Source organism: Marmota flaviventris, chromosome 5, assembly GCF_047511675.1.
Source record: "Marmota flaviventris isolate mMarFla1 chromosome 5, mMarFla1.hap1, whole genome shotgun sequence".
NCBI classification, from domain to species: Eukaryota; Metazoa; Chordata; class Mammalia; order Rodentia; family Sciuridae; genus Marmota; species Marmota flaviventris.
The window spans coordinates 72,354,547-72,381,603 of record NC_092502.1 but is presented as its reverse complement, the minus strand read 5'-3'; the positions used below and the strand labels follow the sequence as shown (position 1 = coordinate 72,381,603).

Below are 27,057 nucleotides of genomic sequence, written 5' to 3'. Positions count from 1 at the left end.
GCTACTGCAGCTCCTGCTGCTGCGGCCGCTCGGCCTCAGACAGCTGCATCCTCGACCCGGGCCGGGTCCCCGCCCCACGCAGCGCCCGGCCCAGCCATGGTGTCCTGGATCATCTCTCGCCTGGTGGTGTGAGTGCGGAGGCGGCGGCAGGGCACGCCCGGGTTGGGGGCTGTGGGGGCTAGTGATGGAGGGCGGGGATATTAAATCCCCGTAATGGACTATCCCGGGGCTTCATGCAACAGTCACCTAAAGGCACATCGTTTCTGTTTGGGGTCCCCAGAGATGTAGGACCAAGGACTGGAAAGGGGACACTAGGGGAGTTAGCAGGCCTGAATTCCCAGGGACCTCACCCACATTATTTTTTCATAACCTTTTTTTATTTTTAATTGCCCTGCTCCTGTGCCCTCCCCCATCCTAGGGCTAAGCAGCGGCTGATTTGTAAGGGAAGGTGGGCACGTTTCTTTTCCACCTCCAGATCTGGGCTGGAAAAAACCCTCCAACCAGGCCTCCTCTCCCTGGGTGAAGAGGAGAGTAGGACAGAGTGGGGAGCGAGGCAGGGCCTCATCATTCCATAGCTCAGGAGCCATGGCCGTTTCCCTGGGCCTCCCAGAGGGCTCCCGCCCTCCTCCGGCTTTCACTGCCTGGAGACTGAGGATGAGGACACCTGCCCCAAAGGCCCCAAGAAGGAAGACTGGGTGAGGGGAAGCAGAGATGCTTGGAGGACAAAGTGTAGGAGGTAACTGGGAAAGGAGGTGTGTGTTCAGCCTGGGGTTGTGAAAACCACTGCGGGAAGGATGTTTGTAGGCCTTCATTCACCCGCCAGCCACATTGTGAAGCGAGGTCCCTAGCACCTCCCCCAAACTCCAAACGGAACCCACACAACCCCAAATTTTGTCCTTGAGGATTCTACTCCACATCCCATCTGCAAAGGCTGGTTTGGAAGTAACCTGCCTCCATCAGGCAACCCCCTCAAGTTGTCAGGGAAGTTCCTTGTGGGCCTCAGCCAACCCCTGTCCTAGCTCAGGACCCTGCTCCTCAGCCTCCACCATGGGGACTGACATCCCTGCAGCCCCACCCTACTGGCTTCTCATTCAATGCTGTCATGTATGTGCTTGTTTCCTCTTACCCATTCCTTTTCCCCATTCCAACCCAGAGGGAATCTACAGGCCTTATTATCTCTCTGTGGCCTGGAGGAGCCCCCAAGAGGCATTGCTCTTCTTCCTAATTAACCTGTGTCCTGTCTGTGGCCTGTAATGGAATCATCAGCCAAGGCCTTGAGCCCAGGGCCCTTCCCTAAGCCTAATCTTGGAGGAATTGACATGGGGGAATAAATGTCTTTGCTTCTCCCAGGGCCTCCTGACCCTGTGCCCTCTGGTCTCCAGGGCCACAATAGTGCCTCTAACTGCCAGGTTGAGTATCATGTTAGGTGGTGTCAGGTTCTTTTGCCAAGCTGGTCCTACCCAGCCTGGCTCTGAGACAGGGAGGTAGAAGGTAAGGGCTGATAGGTTGAATAGCATGAAGCCCAGAAGGAGGGAAGATAGCTCAATAGCAGTGACTGGACTCCCCCACTCCTTATGACATGCTTGTCCATACCAAGGATCATGACTAAAGGGACCACATTCGACACTATGGCTCCTGGGTCTTTGTGGGCCTCCAGGGCAAAAGAGGAAATGAACAGTGGATGGGGAGGGGCATCTCCCTTGCTGGCTGAATCCCCCATGCTTATGTATCTCCTGAGTCTTGACAGCTTTGACCCTAGCCCCTGACCAGACTCCACCCTTTCCCCCTTACCTACCCAGGGGCCAATGCAGAGCTGGGAGGGAGAGGGGCCCAGTAACTATACCTGCCTCCCTAGGCTCATCTTTGGCACCTTGTACCCAGCCTATTCTTCCTACAAGGCCGTGAAGACCAAAAACGTGAAGGAATATGTGAGTGGATGACCTAAACCCCCTATCCGACCCACACTGTAGAGATAGGAAAGGGCAATGGGTCATATTACAAATGGAGGTGACTTTGTGTCAGCACTGTTGGCCATTAACAAGGCCCTGGATAAAGGAGGTTCCTGGGTGTTCCTTTTGCCCAGCCTTGGCGTGGCCCACAAATTTGGGTTCCTGGGTGTTCCTTCCCACAGCCCTGGTGTGAGGAGTCTGTAGATGGGGGCGTCCTAGGTGTCCCTGACCCCTTAGCCCTCGGCCCCAGCAAATGCTGCCCTCTGTCCCCTCAGGTGAAATGGATGATGTACTGGATCGTCTTTGCCTTCTTCACTACAGCTGAGACGCTGACGGACATTGTACTCTCCTGGTGAGGTCCAGCATCCCTCTCTGCATCTTAGGACCCAGGCCTCTTTCTTTCTCTCATCAGACAGACAGACAGAAGATTGGACCCCACAGTGGAGTCCCCCCAACTCCTGACAGTCTCTTGGGGTCTTTAATATTTCACTCCTTGTCTGATTTGATCAGCAGAATAAGAGCAAATAGATGGGCATGGTGGCATACATCTGTAATCCCAGTGATTGGGAGGATGAGGCAGGAGAATTAAAGTTCAAGGCCAATCTGGGAAACTAAGTGAAGCGCTGTCTCTATCAAAAAATAAAAATACTAGGGATATACCTCAGTGGTGGAGTGCCCCTGGGTTCAATCCCCACTACTGGGGGGGGGGGGGGACATAACCCCCACATTTCTTTCTGGGGGCAGCCAAAGCCGTAGTGGAATTTAGGAACCTTACTTCTGTTATACTTACTGTGATCTTAGGCAAATCACTCTCTAAGCCTTGGTTCCTTATTTGTGAAATAGACATGGGATCCAATCCTATAGACATGGGATGCTTATATTTCCAACCATTTCCCAGGTAATTCTAGACTGTGTGCAGTTGAGAACAGGGAATATGTCTGAATCATCTGCATAGTCACAGCAGGAGCTCAAAAATATCTGCTGAATGAGCAAATGCCTCTTGGAAAGGGGAACTAATAAAACAGTACTCTGCAAATCAAGAGAGTTTTGCCTAGGGGTGGGAGACAGAAAGACCACAGCATTTATAGATAAGCCCCTTGTTTTTTGAGAACAATAATATTAATAGAAATTAGTAATTAGACAAGATATGTCTTCAAGATTGAGGATAGTGGTAAGTCTAGATCCTTTTGACACAGGGAAGGAGAGGGCTTTAATGAGGGCTTTGTGAGGACACTGGAGTCTTCTTGAAAAAGTTTGGCAGTGGGGGAAATGGAAAACAGTCCTTAAGAGTGAGGGGTGCTGGGTATGTCTGCCTGTAGTCTAAGCTACTTGGGAGGCTGCAGCAAGAGGATCATTTGAGCCTTGGAGTGTTTTTTGTTTTGTTTTTTTTGTTTTGTTTTTGTTTTGTACCAGGGATTGAACCCAGGAACAGTTATCCACTTAGCCCCAGCACCCCCCCCCCCCTTTTTTTTTTAATGAGACAAGGTCTTGCTAAGTTGCTTAGGGTCTTACTAAGTTGCTGAGGCTGGTCTTAAATTTGACTTGCAATCCTCCTGCCTTAAGCTCCCAAGCCACTGGGATTACAGGCATACACCACTGCTCCTAACCTAAGGGAAAAAAAAATTTTAATTGAGAAAATTGAGGATGGTCATGGTGGTGCACACCTGTACTCCCAATGACTCAGAAGGCTGAAGCAGGAGTGTCGCAAATTCAAGACCAGCCTAGTCAACTTTGTGAGACCCTGTCTCAAAAATAAAAAGGGGTAAGGATGTAGCTCAGTGGTAGACCACCTCTGAATTCAATCCCCAGTACTAAAAGAAAGAAAAAATATATATAGGTGTGAGTATGTGTGTATGTGTATCACAGCAGCGAATACTGGGATTCAGAACCCATCCCAGCCCTCTTCATAGAAGGGGCAGGAAGAGAAGGGGGTGAGGAACAGACATTAACCTGAAAGGTTAGGGAGTCTGCCTTGATCTTGACTCCAGGGCAGAAAAATAGGGGTCTTCTATAGGAATGAGAGGGCAGGACTTGAAGAGAGAAGAGAGCAAGGAGAGCCATTGCTGGGTAAATTTCTTCTGAAATCACATCTTACCATTTTTTGTGAACTCTCAGCTGAGTCTCCTAATCCCCTTGGGAGCCTCATGAGAACCCCAGTGCACTAAGGGGTGGGAGATTTCCAGGGTTAAGCAGAGATCACTGCTGCTGAGCCTAGCGTACCCCCTGACACCCTGCCCCATGCTTTATACTTGCCTCTGTCCCCCCAGGTTCCCCTTCTACTTTGAGCTCAAGATTGCCTTTGTGATATGGCTTCTGTCCCCTTACACCAAGGGCTCCAGCGTACTCTACCGCAAGTTTGTGCACCCAACACTATCCAACAAGGAGAAGGTTTGGCCCCATTCAGCTTGCTTCCCAGCCTCCCCAAGCCAAGGCAGCCCTGCACCTGCAGCCACACAACCCTGTGCCATACATTCCTGGCCCTCCCTTTAGGTCTCCAGAACCTAAAGTGACCTGGCAATGCCCCAGCCTCCTGGAGTGAGCAAAGAGCAGGGCTCCACAGCAGTACCCGCCCCTGACCTCTTCCTCCTTCCCTTCAAATCTCTCAGGAGATCGATGAGTACATCACACAGGCCCGGGACAAGAGCTACGAGACCATGATGAGAGTGGGCAAGAGAGGCCTGAACCTGGCTGCCAATGCCGCTGTCACAGCTGCTGCCAAGGTGAGATGGGGTGGGCCCGGACTTCAAGGACCCCCACCTTGTTTGTCTCCTGCTCCTGGCCAGTCCCTTGGCATCCACCCTATCCTCAGGGCCATGGAGACTTTGGTCTTGTGCAGCTTGGGCTACCAGTCCTAGCTCTGTGTCCAGCCAAGTCACTTCTGCTGTCCAGCCACAGTTTCCTCAGCTGACCACAGGGAAAGTATGACCCGGCCTCTCAGTGAGCCTGGGTAAGGACAGTGCGGGGAAAGCACTGAGCCCAGGAGCTGCTGCCAGCACCATGGTGACCTTTGTCTCAAACCCACCCCCACACCCCTGCTGTCTTGGTGTGTGGTGGTGACCCTAGGGCCAGGGGGTGCTGTCAGAGAAGCTCCGGAGCTTCAGCATGCAGGACCTGACGCTGATCCGAGACGAGGATGCACTGCCTCTGCAGGGAACTGAAGGCCGTCTCCGAACTGCCCCTGGTGGCCTTCTAGACACCATTGAGGACTTAGGTACAGGCAGGGGTCAGGGCCATGGGGGAGGAACAGGGTGGAGGAAGCCAGGTGGGAGACCCTGGACCTTTGTTCTCCTTTCCTCCCCATCAACCAGCTGATGAGGCTGCCCTGAGTATAAGGTCTAGCACAAACCAGACAGATCCCCGGACAGAGACCTCAGAGGATGACATGGGAGACAAGGCCCCCAAGAGGGTCAAATCCATCAAAAAAGTGCCCAAAACTGAGGTGAGAGCATGGGCCAGAGCTTGAGGAAGTGGAGAAGGGGTGGTGGCACTGGTCTGAGTCCTGTCTTCTTCTACACTCCACAGCCACTGGCTTCCAAGACACTAAAGACCAGGCCTAAGAAGAAGAGCTCTGGCGGGGGTGACTCAGCTTGAGGCCCCATGCCCCCACACTGCGGAGCAAAGAGGGAGCCCAAGGAAGGGGCCACAGCCCTAGCCCCTGCTCTATACTGTGCCATCAGCCTAGGTGTCTCAGGCTCTGGGGCTCCCTCAGATACTCGTTCCTGAGACCCACCCAGTGGCCACTCCTCTGGAGGGGGCTTGGAAAAGAGAAGAGAGGCCCAGCTGTGCAGGTTGTGGGTAGAGGCGGCCCCAGAGCTGAGCACTGAGCTCCCAAGGAGGGGAGGGCTCCTCAGCCCACACTGCTCTTCTCCCCACTCCAGTCCTGCCCTGCCCACCCAGTGCCTTGCTGAAGACCATGGCCATCCCCTTCTTTGAGGCGCTGACATGCCCCCCTGTTCTCCCCAGGATGAGGGTTAGGGACAGTCACAGCCAGATGTACCAAGGAAGGGGCCTGAAGGCACTGGGAGAAAGGGAGCAAATAGGACAGGCCTTGAGGGACCTGGATGGGGCTTCTAGACACAGCTTTTGAGTGAAGGACATGAATTTTGTGTGGATTTAAATGATTGAGATGCCCTGATCAGAGCTGCATCTGGTAAGGCTGTGTGCTACATGTCCCCCCTGAAAAAAGAGGGTAGGGTTCGGTGTGTGAGTGTTGAGTGTTATTTTACTGGGTCTAGAGCTGGGGCCAGTTTGGGTGAAGGACTCTCCCTCCAGTGCTCACCTCCTTCCACTCTCAGCCCTGGTCTTTCCCCCCTCTTCACTGTCCCTGCTAGTCTCTGAGCCTCAGAGGATCCCAGCCCAGGTCAGGATGGGGCTCTAAGGGACCTCTCTGCTCCCCCTCTATCCTTGATCCTTTTTGCCTCACCTACTCCTGTCCTGACTTCCTAGACCTCAGTCACTGCAGAAGCCCCGCTGAGCTGGCTCCTTCCTCTTCCCACTGGGTCCTTCTTTGCCCCAGGGTCCCATTCTTAAGCCAAGCAGACCCCTGTCAGAGCCCAGCTCCAACCCTACCCCACCTCCCATTTCTGCGTGGCTTCCATCAGGGCCAAGAGGAACCTGTGACAAAAGAAATGCAGGAGCAGAGGGACTCTCAATTCTTTGTAAAGATAGTGCCCATTGGACCTTTGGCACTAGATGAGCCAATAAACCAAATTCTGGCACCTCACTTATTTCGGCCTCTGGTTTTTTGTTGTTGTTGTTGTTGTTTTTAAGGTTTCCAATATCATTTTACTCATCAATTTAGGCTTTTACTTTAAGTTCTTATAATTAGTATTTAATTAAAAATCAACATTTGAAAAAAAACATGTTTTAAGTGGCTGAAACTACACTGCACTAGACGTATTATTCTTTAATGTGTTAATACATAATTTATCCTTCAGAGCTCAAAATTCAATTTATAACCAAACATTGATTTTTGTCCACTAGAGAAATATAAATGCTTACAAACAAGGTATAAAGTAATTGTTAGCATATATAAGTTGAAATTTTATTTCCAAATGTACCTTAATCTTCCAGCTTCTTTTTTACAATGAGGTTCATTTTACAGAAATAAGATAACTGGGGCTGGGACTGTGGCTCAGAGGTAGAGGGCTCGCCTAGCACAGGCAGGACACAGGTTTGATCCTCAGCACCACATAAAAATAAAATGCATTGTGTTGTGTCCAGCTACACCAAAAGATAAATATATTTTTAAAAAATAACTGGTAATAACTGTCAGTAAACCACACCAAGAACATATTAATAATGATATACTGGGAAACAAAGTAACAACAAAATAATTGGTAACATCTATTTACGAATATATTGCTAAATTTTTCAATGTTAATATGACATTCATACTAGTAAAAATGTTATTTTGAAATATTTTCATACATCATGCATTAGGCTTAGGAGGGCTCTTTTAAAACATAAAATACCTTTTAAAAGAAAGTCTCTCTCTCCTCTCTCTCTCTCTCTTGTATTGGGGATTGAACCCAGGGGCACTCAACCCCTGAACCACATCCCCAGCCCTTTTTATATATATTTTTTAAGAGACAGAGTCTTGCTAAGTTGCTAAGGCTGGCTTTGACCTCACAATCCTACTTTAGCCTCCTGACACACTGGAATTACAGGTGTGTGCCACTGCACTGGCCATAGCTCATTATTTTTTGACCTAATAAGAATACAGAGAATATGCAAAACCCGTGGGAAGCAATGGCACACACCTGTAATCCCAGTGACTTGGGAGGCTGAGACAAGAGGATCACAAGTTCAAAGCCAGCCTCAGCAAAAGTAAGGCCCTAGGGGATGGGGTTGTGGCTCAGTGGTAGAGCACACGCCTCGCACATGTGAGGCACTGGGTTCAATACTCAGCACCACATAAAAATAAAGGTATTGTGTCCATCTACAACTAAAAAAAAAAAATGAGTCCCTAAGCAACTCAGTGAGACCCTGTCTCTAAATAAAATACAAAATAGGGCTGGGGATGTGGCTCAATGGTAGAGTGCCCCTCAGTTCAATCCCTGGTCCCCCAAAAATAAAAATAATAAAAAAAGAAATTTAAGATGGGGCTGGAGTTTTAAGCTCAGTGGTACAGAACTTGCCTAGCATGTGTGAGGCACTGGGTTCAATTCTCAATACCGCATACAAATAAAGGTCCACGACAACTAAAAAAAAATGTTTAAAAAGAAATTTAAATCAATCAACAAATACATGAAAAAATGCTCACCATCTCTAGTAATCAGAGAAATGCAAATTAAAACTACTCTAAGATACCATCTCACTCCAATAAGAATGGCAGCCATTATGAAGTCAAACAACAATAAGTGCTGGTGAGGATGGGGGGGCGGGGGGGAAGTTACACTCATACATTGCTGGTGGGACTTCAAATTGGTGCAGCCAATTTGGAAAGCAGTATGGAGATTCCTTGGAAAGCTGGGAAGGGAACCACCATTTGACCCAGCTATTCCCCTTCTCGGACTATACCCGAAAGACCTAAGAAGAGCATACTACAGGGACACAGCCACATCAATGTTTATAGCAGCACAATTCACAATAGCTAGAATGTGGAACCAACCTAGATGCCCTTCAATAGATGAATGGATTAAAAAAATGTGGCATTTATACACAATGGAATATTACTCAGCACTAAAAAATAATAAAATCATGGCATTTGCAGGCAAATGGATGGCATTAGAGCAGATTATGCTAAGTGAAGTTAGCCAATCCCTAAAAAACAAATGCCAAATGTCTTCTATGATATAAGGGGGGGTCACTCAAAATGGGATAGGGGGGAAGAGCATGAGAAGAAGACTACCACTAAATAGAGAAGAGAGTTGGGAGGGAAAAAAGAGGGAGAAGGGGAGTTGCACAGAAGATGAAAGGAGAACCTCATTGTTATACAGAATACATCTATGATGTTGTAATGAGAAAAAGAAAAAAAAGTGTGTCACATTAGATTGGACAGAGAAAAAGGATGGGAGAGGAGGGGAGGAGTAGGGAGGATAGGAAGGGCAGCAGAATAGAATAGACAATATGATTGATGTATGTACATTCCATGTATGTATTATATATCAAAATGCATTCTACTGTCATGTATGACTAAAAAAATTAAAATTAAAATTAAATAAAGAAAAAGAAAAAGAAATTTAAGATGTAAAATACAGTAGCTCTGTATTGTTCTTGACCCACCCAGTACACAGGTTGAAAGGACTCCCAGTGACAAACAGGCCCAGCTTGGGGGAGGGGTGGTAGGAAATGAAAAAAGGCCAGACTGTGAACCCAATTAACACTGATCTCTAGGGAAGAGACACTCTTGGGTTGGTTCTATCTGAGAAAATGGTTTTGGTGTTCAAGATAAAGCCAGGTATCTAAGAGGGCCCGTGAGAGTTGTCTTTTCATTCAGAATCCTGTCCCAAGACTCCAGTAGATCCTCTGATGTCACACAGAAAGTGCCAGATGTAAGCTCTAAGGACAGAGACCCCAGTCAAGCCCCAGGGGAGATAGGTATGAGATGGGATCTGCTGGGTGGGGCTAGAATATGTAGTCACAGTGTCTGGAAAGGTCAGAAATATTGAAGGGGGTAGAGGGAAGGGGCAGAGAACAGGAAGATAAGATGGACTGTGGAAGAACCAGCCCCTTTCGCCTTGGGAACAAACAAGGGAAACAAGACACTTATGGGCTGGGCTAGGACCTAAGGAGAGCTCAGTGTAGCATCAGCAAAGAGAGGGACAGAGCCCTGAAGTGCTGGACTAGGCTGGAAGAGAGAAGGGAGGCTGTAGGGCCTGGGAAACACAGTTGGCTGAGCATGAGAGCCTGGAAGGCCAAAACCCAGGAGAAGGGAAAGAACGGCAGACGCTGTGACTGCAGAGAAATTAGCAAAAGAAAAGAGCTTGGAGGGAGAGAGGGCAGAGAGAGAAATAATAGCTCAGCCTGTGGTAGGAAAATGGAGGAAACAGACCTGGGGGTGAGATAGAGGCCAGGCTCCCCAGGTTTGGCAAAATATCCCTGCACAAGGATTTCTTTGTATTACAGGGTATGTCCACCTGCCTCTTTTTTTTTTTTTTTTTTTTTTTGGTGATGCTGAGGATTGAACCTAGGGCCTTTTGCATACTAGGTAAGCACTCTACCCACTGAGCTATATCCCCAGCCATACATGTACCACATTTGAGCCAAGCTACCAAGAACCTTCTGAACTGAGGTTATAGTGGGGGTAGGTCCCTTGTTTCTTTCCTGGATTCCTCCAAAAGAAACCAGCTCTCTGAAGGCCATCCCTTTCACCACTGACCCCTGAGCAACTTGGTCTCTTTCTCTATTCAAAATAAGAGAAAGACCAGGCATGGTGACACATACCTGTAATCCCAGCAGCCCAGGAGGCTGAGGCAGGAGGATCCAGAGTTCAAAGCCATCCTCAGCAAAAGTGAGGTGCCAAGCAACTCAGTGAGACCCTGTCTCTAAATAAATCAAAATAGGGCTGAGGATGTGGCTCAGTGGTGGAGTACCCCCGAGCTCAATCCATGGTAACTGCCCCCCCCCAAAAAAAAAAAAGAGAGAGAGAGAGATAGGAAGATGCCAGGATTGAACTCAGGGAGAGATTCATTCTAGAAATATCCTCATGGAGTAAGATTCTGTGGCTCCACACTAGTAGTTACCATATGGCCAGGAAACCAGGTTAAGCTCTCTACCTAAATCTCATTAGCTGCTTCTCTCTCTCTCTCTCTCTCTCTCTCTCTCTCTCTCTCTCACACACACACACACACACACACACACTCATACTCAGGTACATGTTTGTACCCACAATGACTAAGGAGGTCATTGCCAAATTCTGTATTGCTAGGCTCTCCAGGCACATCTGAGTTTCCTTGTGTCAAAGGGAGCATTTCCAAGCTCATTGGTCTGTTGCCATGGAAACACTCAGGCTTCCAGAACTCTGGGCTAGGGCCTGCCCCCCATGGTGCAGGGGAGGAGAAGAGAGCTGGAGGGTGACAGAAAAAAGGTATGGAAAGATTCCTGGGAGGAGGCGGGCTGATGAGACACATCTGGGTCTAGGTGACCCTTTGCTATCCCCTCATTCCCTTAAACTACCTTTCCTCTCCTTTTGCCTCAGTAGATCTCTCCAGGCCAAAGGAATGGAAAAGAGATGTCAGAACAAAGATTTATGGCCAGAACCAGGTGGAGGGTATTAGATCGCTTCCTGGGTCACCAGGGGGTTTTGAGAGGTACTAGCTTTGGAATAGGGGCTGGGGCTTGGATCTAGCACTGTGTCCATGCAGCCACCTGAGGTCCCAAGCTAGGACTGCCTCAGGCCTGGAGCCACTTCAGCAGGCCCCTCCTCCCCACACCCAGAGAACCTGTTTAAAATGGGATTTCCAAGCCGTGATGTCAGAGGAAAGCCAGAAGCTTGTGCCAGCTCTCACTTGATTAGCAGAGCAGAGACCAGGATCCGCCTGGAAGGAGGCAGTCAGAGGTGGGAGGGGTTTGTGGGCTTTGAGCCAGATGGCATCCTGGGATCTGTGGCATCCTGCATGATAGACAAGCTATTTCCAGGTCAAAAGCCTCTGTACCCTTCCACTTTACCTTAAATTTCAGACAATGCAACATCTTCATCCCAAATCCCCCCATTTTTTCCTCTGTGATGAATTATGCCTGCCAGGAGAAGAAGGGCACCCCAAATTCTTAGAGCTGGGCATCAGTTTCAGTTTGGGTCCTGTCTGTCCTGCCTGTCCCACCTGTGGGCTAGAGGCAGGGATGAGAGGACTGGCTGCAAGGAAGGGAAAGGCCACTAGGTGGAGCTGCTTCCTCCCAATGTGGGATTCTGAGGCTAGAGGACAATCCTCCTGCAGTCAGTTGCTCAAGACTGGTGAACAGAGTGCCTCCTACTCCTCTGCATGGAGTGCGAGGCTGATAAAGTGTATCTCTGGCAGGTAAACGGCTGTGGATTCTCAAGAAATCTCTGCCTAAGTCCAGCATGTGTGCACACCTTCTGCCAACTCCCCACCAGAGGTGGTCAGACCTAGAAAGCACCGTTTTGTGGCCAGGGTCAGGTACCCTCCCTGGAGCAGGGAGCAGGGAAATTGCCAGGCTGACCCTGGGAAAACCTACAGACCAAGGGTTCCAACCTGAGCTTCTAAAATGACATCTGGAAAGGCTGATGGAGCTATTTATTGATCAGGAGTGAAAAGGGGCTCAAGTGGGTGTTGGGTTCAGGAGAAGGGAAGCTCACCCGGCTGCAGTGTTTCCTGGACTTGGCCACGATGGCCTTTTGAGACCTGCTTCAGGCTTCCCTGCCCTTGTTTTCATCCAGAGTACTGTGGAGTTGAAAGAGAATACTAAGTCCCTAGTCCCCAAACTCAGGAATCCCCAGTATTCTTGCAGGGGCTGAGGGTGGGGCTTCTCAGTGACCTATCTTTCTCTGACCTCTCTCCCAAACTGACCCCACCAGCCCTACATCCTTGATTAATTACACTGTTTTTCTGTCCCAGCCAGATGAGTGATCAATAAATAATGCTGCTTGAAATATTGATGGCGAGTTTTATACCAGTATCCCTAAGCTGTGTCTATCATTTGGAAACTTGAGTGCTGACAGGGAAATGCATGGCTCCCCAGACAGCGCTTTCCTGTCCCTACAACATAGGGTCTTTCTTTGCCAAGATCTCTACCCAATCTCATCTCAGCCACAATCATGACTCTGTCCCATTAACTAAGAGGAAGAAACCCCAGAGATCAATTTAGCCAGCCTCCTGGGGAGGATGTGGTAGCTAAAGCAAGCAGAGCCGCTTCCTGACCCCTTGGTTCTCATGTTGAGAACTAGATGCCATTTCTTATGTTCTGTGTCCATGTTGGACCTATCAGATCCAGCTTTCTAAGTGACCAACTCAGTTGACTGCAGCCTTCCAGGACCCACGTGGACTATTTGGAGCCTAAGCACAAGGCACTCATGTGCCTGCAGACTTCTCTGGCCCTGGTCACTTCATCTGGTTTGTTCTCTAGGAAGAAGGGAGAGAATGGTAGAGAGGAGAGGAGGAGGCAATAAAAGCTCTGGAGCCAACTCACCCAGTAGGAGCCCCGGCTCTGCAGAAGCCACACCCACTCAAAAATCTTTGCAGGTGCACCCTTGTTTTCCTTCCTATTTCACCAGGTCAGCTTCCCGGAGCAGTGCAAATCTCCACTCAGATACACCCGTTGCCCCATCACCAAGCTGTCAGATGCCCCCTCCAAGCATCTGCCACCTGCTGACAGCACCCATCAACCTATTTGTTTATCGCCTGTTTTCAAGTCTATTTCCCCACCAGACTGAATGCCAAGCATAGGCAATGGGTCCAGCTGGTTAACCACCATTTCTCTAACATCTAGCTTGACACTCAATAAGCACTCAGCACATTTTCGTGGATTGTTTGAATGATATCCCTGCAGCATTCTCTCACGCCTGGAAAAACAATCTTCAAAGCTCAGCTCCCTCTGCTGAGTTGCTTGCCTGTACCTGAAGATGGATGTCTGAGCTACACAGAAGCTGTCCTTGCTCTGATTCCTCCAGCAGGTGCCCACGCTCGCTCCCCTTTTCCTTCTTTCACACACAGATGGGAGTCAGCTTTCCAGCCACATTCAGTTCTCACTTTAATTCAAATGCTAAATTGGGAAGAAGAGCAGCTTCACACTCCCAATTTAGCCTGGGAGAGAAAAAGTGAGACAGCCTGGATGTTGCCAGGGTAAGGAGAAGGCTAGGTTTGGGGTTGGGAGATGGTGGCAAACCTAGCCAGAATCCCAGAGAAAACCATGAATCCCCCCACCTGCTCCTAAAAATAAACCACCCAGAATTCTGACCCCAGGGGGATCTAGAAAGACACTTTCCTATAAGCAGAGGAGCCATTGGGCATATCCTCAGTCAGGATGGGATCAGAGGGGAGCAGAAGGGTCTTTGGTTATTAAAACTATCCAGCCAGGCATGATGACATGCACTTGTAGTCCCTGCTATTTGGAAGGCTTGAGGTGAAAGGACCACTTGTGTTCAGGAATTCAAGACCACACTGGCCAACATAGTGAGACCCTAAGAAAAAATATATAGCCAGGTGAGGTAGTGCACACCTGTTATCCCAAAAACTTGGGAGGCTGAGGCAGAAGGATTATAAATTTGAAACCAGCCTCAGCAACTTAGTGAGACCCTAAGCTATTTAGTGAGACCCTGTGTCAAAAGAGCTGAGGATGTGGCTCAGTGAAAAAGCACCCAAGGGGTCAACCCCAGGGGTGTGTGTGTGTATATATATATATATATATATATATATATATATATATATATATATATATGATATTTCAGGTCAGCTTGCCCATTAGAATCATTGGGGAACTGGTTTGCCCTAGAATGGGGATGAGGATGTTCTTTGGGCAGCTCCCCAGAGACATCACAAGGATCCTAGGCTGAGATGTTTGCTTAGTGCTGTCATATATATATATATATATATATATATATATATATATATATATATATTTTCTCCATAAAAAGATATGCTGCTGCTACTGCTTTGGTCACTGGTAGTGGAAAACTACAAAATTCTTTTTCTCAGCACCACATATATTTTTATGTGGTGCTGAGAATTAAACTCAGTGCCTCATGCATGGTAGGCAAGCGCTCTACCTCTGGACCACAACCCCAGCCCCAAATTCTTCTAAAAATTCTTCTAAATCTGAATTTAATACCTCTGTCCATAGTTAAAGATTATTACTCTAGATGATGAATTAAAACTCTGAGTCTACAAACTTATACACCAATTTTCAGCAGCATTTTTCACAATAGCCAAAAGGTGGAAACCACCATTTGTTCATCAACAGAAGAATGGATACACAAAATATGGTATATATATACTTGGAATATTATTCAGTCTTAAAAAGAAATGAAATTTGGGGCTGGGGTTTAGTGGCAGAGTACTTGCATAGCATGTGTGAGGCACTGGGGTCAATCCTCAGCACCACATAAAAATAAATAAAGGCATTCTGTCCATCTACAACTACCAAAAAAATCTTGAAAAAAGGAATGAGGGCTGGGGATATAGCTCAGTTGATAGAGTGCTTGCCTTGCATGCACAAGGCCCTGGATTTAATTCCCAAGCACCACAAAAAAAAAAAAAAAAAAAAAGAATGAAAGTTTGATACATGTTACAATATGGATGAACCATGTGAACATTATGTGTATAATTCAATGGCATTAAATTCCCTCTATAGCATCCTTCCACTGAGCTATCCCAGCCCAAAAATGAACATAAATTAATCAAATTTAAATTTAAAAGATATGTCCAATGTCAGTTTAAGACATTGTCATCCAGCCATGTTGTCCTTCTAGGCAACTAAACTAGAGGGGAACTGGGTCCTTTAAGTTCCAAAGACCCTCTCCATTTGCCGCAGACAAATTTTTCCACAAATGACCTGGGGACAACAGCTGACTCTCCCTTCTACTGCTACTTGTCAATGTGATCATCTGGACAGAAGCTCTTCATTCTGGTGCAAGCTGCCAGCTTCCTCTCTACACACTTATTTTGACTTTGCCCTAAAACAGCATTCCCATATAGAAAAAAAATAAGAGGCTGAAGAAGGAAAGAAGAGAGCCCCTTCCATCCAGCCTCCCAAGCACCCATTATCACTGTACCAAGAGAAATGGATGGTCCTTTGGGCTGAGCTGCCTGTCAGTGAATTTAGGTGTCAATTTTTCTAGGAGTCTTTCAGCTTCTGAGTGGGAGGCCCCTTTGGGAGCCCCTGTGATAACTGGTACTGATGCATGCAGACCTCCCCCTCTCTCCTGGACTTTGGCCTGGTTGTCCACTGGTCTCACCATCTGCCCTTCCCCACCCATCCTCCTTTGATTATTATAAAATTGCAAGTTGGCTCTCTGATTGCCTGGGAAGCACTTCAGTGGCTGGAAGCTGAATTAGGGGCTTCCACTCATTATGACTCATGAGAGCATGAGTCACATGTCTGTCATTGCTTATTTACTTCTCTGTCTCCCCCATTAGGCTGTGAGAGAAGATGCATGTCTGAATTCCAGTGGCTGGGGAGGCTGAGATAGGAGGATCAAAGTTCAAAGCCAGCCTCAGCAATTTATCAAGGCCCTAAGCCACCTGGCAAAACCCGGTCTCAAAATAAAAAATAAAAATAAAAAGGGCTGGGGATGCGGTTCAGTGGTTAAACAGTCTTGGGTTCAATCCTTGGTATAAAAAAAAAAAAGAGAGAGAGAGAGAAAAGACTCTCCTTAATTCTCTGTCTTTAATGCATACAGTAGAGATAATATTAAATAAATGAGTAATGAATGAGTAGAAAGAGCTATTCACTTGTCCATTCCCCCTCTCTGACTTGACTTAAGATTCTTTCCAAGTGAAAAATTTGCCTGATCCATTAGGGGACCCCAGAAAACAGTTCTTGGTTCATCCAGAGGATTCTGAAGTCAGACTGTCTGGATTGAAATTCTGGCTCCACTGTTGATCTTACCTGCCCTCTTTGAGCATGTTTCCTTTCCATGATAAAAGGATGAGAATAGTCCCTTCCTCATAAGCAATAGTGAAGACAAAAACCTGTCTGAATGTTTAGCACAGAGCTTGTCCCATAGTAAATGGATGCTGGGGTCAAGGTGGGCAAGGTGAATGCATCCAGAGATTAAGGAAAACCAGAGGAAATAAGCATCACTGATACTGTTAGTTTCCCCAGCATGCTGGGGTTTGTTAGTGTGGGGTGGGGATGGGTGAGGCCACTGCCAGAATGGGGTAATCCCAGAGGTTGCCTGTCTCCTCCCACCCTCCCCCTCCTGCCAGGGTTGCAGAGTCTAAGCTCACCCACCAAGAAGCTGAGCAGCCCCAGAACTGGGTGGTGGTGAGGGGCCAGAAATAACTGCTGTTGCTATTCCTGCCTTTCTGTGCTGGATGGAAACGCTGCCTTTCTAATCTAAAGGCTGCTCTCAACTTCCTGCACATCAGTGGGCTCTTATGTAATGCTCCCCTCCCTCTCCTGCCCAGCGAGCTTCCAGAGATTTCTGCAGCCCGCTGGCTTTGCTGCACATTCAGCAGGGGGTAGGGGGAGCAAAGAAGCCACCACAGGCTGGATTGTACTCTGATCCCAGGATCCTGCCAGCCTCAGACCTGGGAGAGGGGCTACCCAGCACAGGGCAGAGGGACTGACATCCAAGGACAGGCAGCAGCCTCTTTCTGAATCTGCAAGACACCCTCAGGCAGAGGAGACCCAGACAGCCCTACCTAAGTATTCAGACCGACCCCTCATCTGCCCTTCTTCCCCTTATAGGCCCTCTTAAAGACAGATTACTGTGCCAACCACCCCCCAAGTTATAATATTTTAGGCCTAACCTAATTGTTTGGCGTAGTGGTCCTAAGGTAGACTCTGAGGACTTGACTCAAGCAGCCAAATCCTCCACAAGATGGAGCTGCCCCTAGACCCATTCAAGGCTAAGCCCCCCATGTTTCCAGTGAAGCCCATCAGCCATCGGAAAGTGTGACAGGCAACCCAGATAGAACCCAAGAGAGAGTCATTTCCTGAGCCCTGGGACAACCACAGTGGTGGCAAACCACAGCGAGCAGCACATGTGGGTGCTGACGTAGCACAGCGCTGGGAGGAGGAAGCGGCAATGGAAAAAGGGACTTGTTTTCCTCTGAAAGCTACACCTGCTAAACCCTGGGTTGGGTGTCTGGGACAAGATAGCTGCACTGGCTTTCTCCTGGAGCTTCAGCTGTCTGGGCAAGCCCCTTCTCTCACTTCTATCTTCTCCTCCTCTCCAGTTTGTAGACCTTCCCAGGGCCTCCCTCCATAGGGCTCCTTGCACCAGTCACCTGGCCAGCAATTTTGAGAACCCCAGGTCATCCCTTACCATCCCTTGAGGCCCAGTAGCCCCTCAGACCAGGGTGCAGGAGTGGCTCAGAGCCTTCCTTACCTCCAACATGTTTTCCCATAGGCCCAAGGCCAGTTGTTCCATCTGGGTTTTTAGGCACAAGTTGGATACTGACAAGCCCAAGCCGAGATTTGGTTCCTTGGGAGGGGCCAATTCTTTTTACTATGTCTCCTCCCCTCTCCCACTGCCCTAATCACAACAAGCTTAAGTGTGCCATTGGACAAAAGGCAGATTGGAGTGGGGATGCCCCTAGCACAGCTGCTAAGAAGCCAGGTCAGTAACATAAATCTCTCCAGGGGGCAAATTTTAGATTGTCCTTCTTGCTGACTGCCCCTCCACAGAGAGCTACAGCCTGGGCAGTGTGCAGGGCGATGAGCTCAGCTCCTCTCACGGTTCCCAGCAGAAGCTGTCTTACAGGGGCTTCTGCCATGGAGCTGGGCAGAGTTAAGAAAACCCACTTCCATGAATGAGCCTCAAGGGTAAAATAGGAGAGAGTGAGGATGGAGGGGTACAGTTTAACCCTGGACATTCTCACTGTCCACTCTGATCATGGCTCAATTTATTTCTCTTACGGACTTTGCAAGGCTATTGTCTACCTGGCCTCCTCCAAGATGCCTTCCCTCACCTCCAGAGTATATGAATTGTACTTACTATAATATGGAATTATTCTTTTTATTTGCATAACTATTTATTTTTGATCTATTTTATTGACTAGTAGCTTCCACAAGGGCAAAGACTCTGTAAGACTTAGCACTGCATGGGCTTGGGATAGAACTCACTAGTAGAGTACTTCCCTAACATCCTCTATGCCCTGGGTTTGATCCTCAGCATTGCAAAAAAAACAACAAAAAATTAGTTTTATTCAACCTTACCTCTGCCACTTTCCAATAGAAACCCTCTACTCCAGCCTGTTTCCCCACTTTACACCCCATTTTCTCCAAACAGACCACCTATGGGCCCTGCTGGCCACTTTACCCCCAAGCCTAACCTGAAACAACTTTTCACGTCCCCACCAAAGATCGGTAGGTCCATATCATGTTCTTTTTTCTCCAAAATTTCTTTGACTCTGCTCTTTTTCTTAGAACCCCAGAATGTCTTCCTCCTTTTATCCCGTATGTCTCTTAGTGACACCAACTTTTGGTGGCTAACAAAACTCCTTTCTTCCTATTTTTAATTTTCTTGTAACACATAATCCAGGTTCCCTTCTACCCAAGTTTGCAAGCTCCTAAAGGCAGGGATCTAAGTCATAGACCTTATTCCCAGATCTTGCCAACAGTAACTCCTCCGAGAAGTTTTTGATTGTTGTCATTAAAGGGTACATTAATTGGAATCTGATCTGGGTGCAATGGCATATGCCTATAATCTCAGCAACTCAGGAGGCTGAGGCAGAAGGATCACAAGTTCAAAGCCAGCCTCAGCAACTTAGCAAGGCTTTCAGAAACTTAGTGAGACCCTGTCTCAATATAATAATTTTAAAAAGGGCTGGGGACATGGCTCAGTGGTTAAGCACCCCTGGGTTCAATCCATGGTACAGGAAAAAAAAAAAAAGGAATCTATTGGGCTACAAGTAACAGAAACCAAACTGAGGCTGTTGATTTTATTGAATAAAAAAAGGAAATGACCTGCAAAACTAAAAAGCACATGTCACATGCAGGCATTTACTCTCATGCATATCTCTGCTGACTTCCTATGCATTGGCTTCATTCTTAAGCAGGCTCTCCAGTCCAGAGGACAAGATGCACTCCAGGTTTACATTCTTTTTTTCTTTTTTTGAGGGGGGATTATTGGGGGTTTGTTTACCTGGGATTGAATTTAGGGGCACTCAACCACTGAGCCACATCCCCAGCCCTATTTTGTATTTTATTTAGAGACAGGGTCTCACTGAGTTGCTAAGCACCTCACCATTACTGAGGCTGGCTTTGAACTCATAATCCTCCTGTTTCAGCTCCTCCAGCTGCTGGGATTACAGGTGTGTGCCACTGTATCAGTCTTTAATTCTATTGGTTGACTACCACCAAGGAAAGAGAATTCTTTCCCAAGAGTCCAGAAATGATTCTTATTTCCCTAGTTTGGGTCATGTGCCCATTGTGACTCAATCTATGACGAAGGAAATGCAATTCTTCTAGAGCATCCTAGATGGATGGCCAGGCCTGGATTATAGATTTACTCTTAGATTTTGAATGTGCTTATCTTTCCCCAACCACATGAATTGGGGTGGTTCCAATAGAAGTTGCTGGCTGCAAAATAGTTACCAACAAAAGGGTGGTGATATTGGGCATGCAAAACCAAAGATGTAGACTGTGATGACTTCTGGTGTCCAGCTTCAGCAAGAACCTGAAGATATTTCAGGTCAGGTTGCATATTAGAATCATTGGGGAATTGGTTTGCCCTGGCATGGGGAGTAAGATGTTCTCTGGGCAGCTCCCCAGAGACAGCACAAGGATCCTAGGCTGAGGTGTTTGCTTAGTGCTGTCACTTACAGATTGTGATTCTGTTGGTCTTTCCTTTCCAGAGCCCGACTGGTGATTCTGCTGCCCAGTCAAGACTGAAATATTCTGCTCTAGGATAAGATATTCTGTAAAAAAAATTTAGATTTCCTCTTAGGGACAAGATCTTGTGTCAAGATTGGAATGATTTTTCCCAATCAGCACAACTTTTCAGAAAAGAACCACTGGGGGTGATGGGGTTGTGTAGCTCAGTGGTGGAAGGCTTGCCTGGTGCATGTGAGACATAGGGTTCGAGTCTCAGCATCACATAAAAATAAATAAATAAAAGTATAGTGTGAATCTACAACTAAAAAGAATATTTGGGGGAAGAAGAAGGAGGAGGAGGAGGAGGAGAAGAATCATCATCATCATCATCATCACTGGGGTTATCTTGGAGGCTCAAGATGCATGGGTGAATGGTGGGTGATGCTGTGGGTCCCATGCTCCTGAAAATAACAATAGCCACTGTTTATGGAATGCCAACTGCAAGACAGGCACTGTGCTCTGGGATTTAACAGATGGCAGCCCATGTAAATTTCAGTCTTCACAATAATCCACCCTGTGAATATCATGAATATTAACCCCATTTTACAGTTGAAAAGAGTGAGATACAAAAAGCTTGGCCAGCGTAACCCACCTTAGAGTGACAAATGGACATGCAGACACGGGGACCATCTGATCCTCTCTGGCCTGGCCCTCCTGCCCTACAACAGGAGGTAGATAACAATGGGAGTGGGCCCCCTCACCTTGCCCTAGCTCTTAGGACCAGGAGTTCAAATACAAGAATCTCGGATCACTGCGGGATTCTGTAAGTTGATTTTATAAGAAAATGAGGCGGGGGAGGGGGCAGTGGCAGAGGACAAATTCAGAGGGATGAAGCCCAGAGTCTCTGTTTCAGGAACGCTCATTTAAACCCGGTGTTCTGAGGCTGTTGGGGCTCATGAAGACCCTGACCCAACCGCTTCCCTCCAGTGTCAACACCCTCGCTCACATATATTACCTGCTTTCTTTTTAAATTAAAACGCCACCTCCCCCAAATTCAGAGCTAGAGCAGGAACCTTCTCTTCCCAGAATCCTTGGTCCCCTTGGGATGCGCATTTGACTGTGTGGTGGGGGCGGGGAGGGCTTCCCTGTTTACGTCTTGCTCCCGGCAGACCTGCGGAAATCGCTTTCCCAGCACCCCCCCCCACCTCCGCGCCCTTGGCCTGGCTCGAGGAGGGAAGTGTTATCCCGGAGTCTGGGCGCTTTGGCAGTAGCGGCCTCCCCAGGGACTGCAGGGAGAGCCCAGACAGTGGCGCCTGCTCAGTTCGCACTCACTGCGTCTAAGGCTCCCCCGGCCTGGCTCCGCGCCCAGCACAGCAGCCGCGAGGGCAAGTGAGGAGGCGGCGGAAGAGCCCGCTCGGCCAGGGGCCGGGTAAAGGAGCTGGCAAAGGGACCTCTAGGGGGCAGCACCAAGCCGCTAAGCACGTCCTCTGTTCGCGCTAAGCCTGGGGTCCCTAGGCAGCCCTTAGGGAAGCCCTTCTTTAGAATCCTGCAGGGTCCGCCCCGCCTCCACCGGGATTGGATAAAAGTGGGGAAGTGCCCATCCATCAAAAGCTGGTGGGAATAGGACTCAGGACTGTCCTGGGGCAAACGAATTCCTTCTTCCTGCCCCCCAAAGGTGGGTTCTTTTCCAGCAGGGTCCAGGGAGCAGCCTTAGGTTCTGGGTGGGGTATAGAAGACCCCAAGCCCTTACAGCCCCAGCCCATTGGCAGGTAGCGGGGAAGAAGACTGCTACGCAGTGTCCCAAGAACCATGTGGCCATAATTTCCTAGCCTCAGTTTCCCTAGCGACTTCTGGAAAGTCGCCATGTTATTGGTCGAGGCCCGGGGTCAGGGCCCCGCCCATCCTGGGCGGCCTCTGCCCCAGCCGGCTCAGCCGCTCCTCCCCTCAGCTACGGGTTCTCTCCCACGGTCCCTGAGGTGGGCGGGCGGGCACTGGATGACGGCTGCAGAACCCCGGCCCAACTCGCCCTCGCCTCCGCTCGGTGTCTGGGTTTCCCCAGTCCAGCTCACGCCCGGGGGCCGCCTGAACAGCCGCGCGCCCAGAGCTACCCGCCTCGCGCCTTCTCCTCCTGGGCGTCCCTGGCTCCTGCGCGTTGGGTCTCCAGGCTTGGAAACTGGGAGGAGGGAGGGAGCGCGGGAGCAACCAGCAGCGACCCGGAAACGCCATATAAGGAGCAGGAAGGATCCCCCGCCGGAACAGCCCTTATTTGGGCAGCGCCTTATTTGGAGTGGCCCGATATGGCCCGGCAGCTTCCGGCTCTGGGAGGAGGGGAAAAAGGAGGAGGGAAGGGGCGGGTGTAACGTCGGGAACTCCGAAGCTCTAGAGTCCGGGAGGCGCCAGCTGCGGCTCGAGCACTAGGTTTCCCCGAAGCCTGAGCCCTGGGGATGAGAAAGCGGTCGCGGGACCCGGGGTGCGGGATGTAGGTGTCCACCGCTCTTGGCTGGGGGCTTCACGTCACTCCGGGTCCTCCCCGCCGGTCCTGCCATATTAGGGCTTCCTGCTTTCCATATATGGCCATGTACGTCACGACGGAGGCGGATCCGTACTGTTCCAGACCCTTCAAATAGAGGCGGATCCGGGGAGTCGCGAGAGATCCCAGCGCGCAGAACTTGGGGAGCCGCCGCCGCCGTCCGCTACCCGCCGCTGCCAGCTTCCGCCGCCGTCGCAGGACCGGCCCCTGCCCCAGCCTCCGCAGCAGCGCCGCGTCCACACCAGCCCGCGGCGAAGGCGAACCTGGGGATTCCACTTGCGTTCTCCCCAGTGCACCCCACACCCCGCATGTGACCTGGCTAGTCCCCCGCAAGTGTGTCCCCCCGGCGGCTCCATCCCCGGGCTGCGCCCACCTGCCCCAACACCGGCTCTCCAGCCCGCTCGTTCGGGATGGCCGCGGCCAAGGCCGAGATGCAGCTGATGTCTCCGCTGCAGATCTCCGACCCATTCGGCTCTTTTCCTCACTCGCCCACCATGGACAACTACCCCAAGCTGGAGGAGATGATGCTGCTGAGCAACGGGGCACCCCAATTTCTCGGTGCTGCCGGGGCCCCAGAGGGCAACGGCAGTAGCAACAGCAGCAGCAGCAGCGGGGGCGGTGGAGGTGGAGGGGGCGGCAGCAACAGCAGCAGCAACAGCAGCGCCTTCAACCCTCAGGGGGAGCCAGGCGAGCAGCCCTATGAGCACCTGACCGCAGGTAAGCAGTGGCCTAGCCAACGACGAGCCCCCTTGTCTACTACCATTCTGACGGCCAATCCTTCACCGCAGGAGTGCTCCCATACCACAGGGATGCAATCGGGGTTTCCCTTCCATTCGCGCATCTCCAGGGGCATGTGTTAGAAGGAAGCCCGGAGACAACCCCCATCCTCGACCCTAGTGGTGCGCAGAAGACTGAGCTTTTTGGATGGAGAGCTCTAGAGCTGCGTGGGTGGGTGGAGAGGGGGAGGGCTTGTTTTGATGAGCAGTGCTGGGCCCCCATCCCCCTCCTGAAAGGCTTGCCTTGCCTACTGCCTGTCCCCAAGGAAGGGCCGAGATTTGTGGCCTGGGATGTCCCGGCAGCCCAGGGTAGGGGGCGCGCACTAGCCCTGGCCGTGGGGGGTGCTGGCGGGAATCCCTCACCCGCGCAACCGCTGCTGCGGAGCGCTGGGAGCTGCAGTGGAGGGGGATTCTCCGTATTTGCGTCAGCTGTTGAAACGGGCTCTGCCACTGGAGCAGGTCCAGGAACATTGCAATCTGCTGCTATCAATTATTAACCAGCTCAGGAGTCAATAGTAGCCTGCCGACCTCTTGCCTGGCAGCTCGAGTCCTCCTTGTTCTCCAGTGATTGTTCTCCAGTAACCAGGCCTCTCCCCTTTCTCTCTCCTGCCAGAGTCTTTTCCTGACATCTCCCTGAACAATGAGAAGGTGATGGTAGAGACAAGTTACCCCAGCCAAACCACTCGGCTGCCCCCCATCACCTACACTGGCCGCTTCTCTCTGGAGCCTGCACCCAACAGTGGCAACACCTTGTGGCCTGAGCCCCTCTTCAGTCTAGTTAGTGGCCTGGTGAGCATGACCAACCCACCGGCCTCCTCATCTTCAGCACCATCTCCAGCGGCTTCCTCCTCTTCCTCTGCCTCCCAGAGCCCACCACTCAGCTGCGCAGTGCCATCCAATGACAGCAGTCCCATTTACTCAGCGGCACCCACCTTCCCCACGCCCAACACTGACATTTTCCCTGAGCCACAAGGCCAGGCCTTTCCGGGCTCTGCAGGCACAGCACTTCAATACCCGCCTCCTGCCTACCCTGCTGCCAAGGGTGGCTTCCAGGTTCCCATGATCCCCGACTACCTGTTTCCACAGCAGCAAGGAGACCTGGGCCTGGGCACCCCAGATCAGAAGCCCTTCCAGGGCCTAGAGAGCCGTACCCAGCAGCCTTCACTTACTCCACTCTCTACTATAAAGGCCTTTGCCACTCAGTCGGGCTCTCAGGACCTAAAGGCCCTCAATACCACCTACCAGTCCCAGCTCATCAAACCAAGCCGTATGCGCAAGTACCCCAACCGACCCAGCAAGACGCCCCCTCACGAACGCCCTTATGCCTGCCCAGTGGAGTCTTGTGATCGCAGGTTCTCCCGTTCCGACGAGCTCACTCGCCACATCCGCATCCACACAGGCCAGAAGCCCTTCCAGTGTCGCATTTGCATGCGCAACTTCAGCCGCAGTGACCATCTTACCACTCACATTCGCACCCACACAGGCGAGAAGCCCTTTGCCTGTGACATCTGTGGGAGAAAGTTTGCCAGGAGTGACGAGCGGAAGAGGCATACCAAGATCCACTTGCGGCAGAAGGACAAGAAAGCAGACAAAAGTGTTGTGGCCTCTTCGGCCACCTCCTCCCTTTCTTCCTACTCATCCCCAATTGCTACCTCTTACCCATCCCCTGTCACTACCTCTTACCCATCCCCTGCCACCACCTCATACCCATCTCCAGTGCCCACTTCCTACTCCTCTCCTGGCTCCTCAACCTATCCATCCCCTGTGCACAGTGGCTTCCCCTCACCCTCTGTGGCCACCACCTATGCCTCGGTTCCCCCTGCATTCCCCACCCAGGTCAGCAGCTTCCCTTCCTCGGCTGTCACCAACTCCTTCAGCGCCTCCACAGGTCTTTCGGACATGACTGCAACCTTTTCTCCCAGGACAATTGAAATTTGCTGAAGGAAAAATGAAAACAAAGGGAAAAGGGAGAAAAAAGAAACACAAGAGACATAAAGGACAGCAGGAGGAGATGGTTGAGAAAGAGGGGGAATCTCCTAGATGGAGGTTCTCAGAGCCAAGTCCTCCCTCTCTACTCAGAGTGGAAGGTCTGTTGGCCAACAATCCTTTCTTCCTGATTCCCCTTCCTCCCTAATTCCTGTTCCCTTTGACTTCAGCTGCCTGAAACAGCCATGTCCAAGTTCTTCACCTCTATCCAAAGAACTTGATTTGCATGGATATTGGATAAATCATTTCAGTATCATCTCCATCGTATGCCTGACCCCTTGCTCCCTTCAATGCTAGAAAATTGAGTTGGCAAAATGGGGTTTGGGCCCCGTAGAGCCCTGCCCTGTACCCTTGTACAGTGTCTGTGCCATGGATTTTGTTTTTCTTGGGGTACTCTTGATGTGAAGATAATTTGCATATTCTATTGTATTTGGAGTTAGATTCTCACTTGGGGTGGGGGGGAAGAAAAGCCAAGCAAACCAATGGTGATCCTCTATTTTGTGATGATGCTGTGACAATAAGTTTGGAGCTTTTTTGAAACAGCAGTCCTAGGTATTAATCAGAGCATGTGTCAGAGTGTTGTTCCGTTAACCTTTTTGTAAATATTGCTCGACTGTACTCTCACATGTGGCAAAATATGGTTTGGTTTTTCTTTTCTTTTGAAAATTTTCTTCCGTCCTCTTGGTTTAAAAAGTTTCACGTCTTGGTGCCTTTTGTGTGATGCGCCTTGCTGATGGCTTGACATGTGCAATTGTGAGGGACATGCTCACCTCTAGCCTTAAGGGGGGCAGGGAGTGCTGATTTGGGGGAGGCTTTGGGAGCAAAATAAGAAAGAGGGCTGAGCTGAGCCTTGGTTCTCCAGAATGTAAGAAAACAATCTAAAACAAAATCTGAACTCTCAAAAGTCTATTTTTTTAACTGAAAATGTAAATTTATACATATATTCAGGAGTTGGAATGTTGTAGTTACCTACTGAGTAGGCGGCAATTTTTGTATGTTATGAACATGCAGTTCATTATTTTGTGGTTTATTTTACTTTGTACTTGTGTTTGCTTAAACAAAGTGACTGTTTGGCTTATAAACACATTGAATGCGCTTTATTGCCCATGGGATATGTGGTGTATATCCTTCAGAAAAATTAAAAGGAAAATAAAGTAGATGTGAGTGGGTATATTTCCTGGGCTGAGGGAAGGGCTCCGCATTCTTAGTGAGAGGTTTGAGGTTTTCTCAAGATTCTGAACCATGTCCACTGTGTCCCTGGAGTGAATTTTTCTTTTCTTTTTTTGGGGGTGTTGGTGGTGGTGGTGGATAATACTAGGGTTTGAACCCAGGGGTTTTCTATTACTGAGTCATTTCCCCAGGCTTTTTAAGTTTTTATTTTGAGAAACAGGGTCTTGCTAAATTGCTGAGGCTGATCTTGAACTTGGTATCCTCC

General features: G+C 49.6%; 2 protein-coding genes and 1 long non-coding RNA gene across 3 annotated transcripts; all 3 read left to right on the top strand.

Moving 5' to 3' along the window:
• On the top strand, positions 1–6,672 carry Reep2 (receptor accessory protein 2). The gene is made up of 8 exons (XM_027927847.2): positions 1–128; positions 1,856–1,928; positions 2,225–2,301; positions 4,217–4,337; positions 4,556–4,669; positions 5,013–5,160; positions 5,258–5,388; positions 5,472–6,672. The coding sequence occupies exons 1-8, from the start codon at positions 97–99 to the stop codon at positions 5,538–5,540; spliced, it is 765 nt and encodes a 254-aa protein (XP_027783648.1). The 5' UTR covers positions 1–96; the 3' UTR covers positions 5,541–6,672.
• Positions 6,673–19,547: 12,875 nt separating this feature from the next.
• On the top strand, positions 19,548–20,636 carry LOC114086276 (uncharacterized). Its single transcript, XR_003581625.3, has 2 exons — positions 19,548–19,606; positions 20,372–20,636. It is a non-coding gene; the product is annotated as an uncharacterized lncRNA (long non-coding RNA).
• Positions 20,637–22,992: 2,356 nt separating this feature from the next.
• Egr1 (early growth response 1) lies at positions 22,993–26,779 on the top strand. Its single transcript, XM_027927995.3, has 2 exons — positions 22,993–23,577; positions 24,250–26,779. Exons 1-2 carry the CDS (start codon positions 23,271–23,273, stop codon positions 25,575–25,577), a joined length of 1,635 nt encoding a protein of 544 aa, XP_027783796.1. The 5' UTR covers positions 22,993–23,270; the 3' UTR covers positions 25,578–26,779.
• The last annotated feature ends 278 nt before the right edge of the window (positions 26,780–27,057 follow it).

What these genes read in the sequence shown, in the direction of transcription:
- Reep2 (XM_027927847.2), top strand. Translation starts at nt 97, where the DNA reads ATGGTGTCCTGGATCATCTCTCGCCTGGTGGT. An exon ending in AGACACCATTGAGGACTTAG is followed by an intron (nt 5,161 to 5,257) that starts GTACAGGCAGGG and finishes CCCATCAACCAG; the next exon opens with CTGATGAGGCTGCCCTGAGT. An exon ending in AAAAAGTGCCCAAAACTGAG is followed by an intron (nt 5,389 to 5,471) that starts GTGAGAGCATGG and finishes TACACTCCACAG; the next exon opens with CCACTGGCTTCCAAGACACT.
- Egr1 (XM_027927995.3), top strand. Translation starts at nt 23,271, where the DNA reads ATGGCCGCGGCCAAGGCCGAGATGCAGCTGATGTCTCCGCTGCAGATC. An exon ending in CTATGAGCACCTGACCGCAG is followed by an intron (nt 23,578 to 24,249) that starts GTAAGCAGTGGC and finishes CTCTCCTGCCAG; the next exon opens with AGTCTTTTCCTGACATCTCC.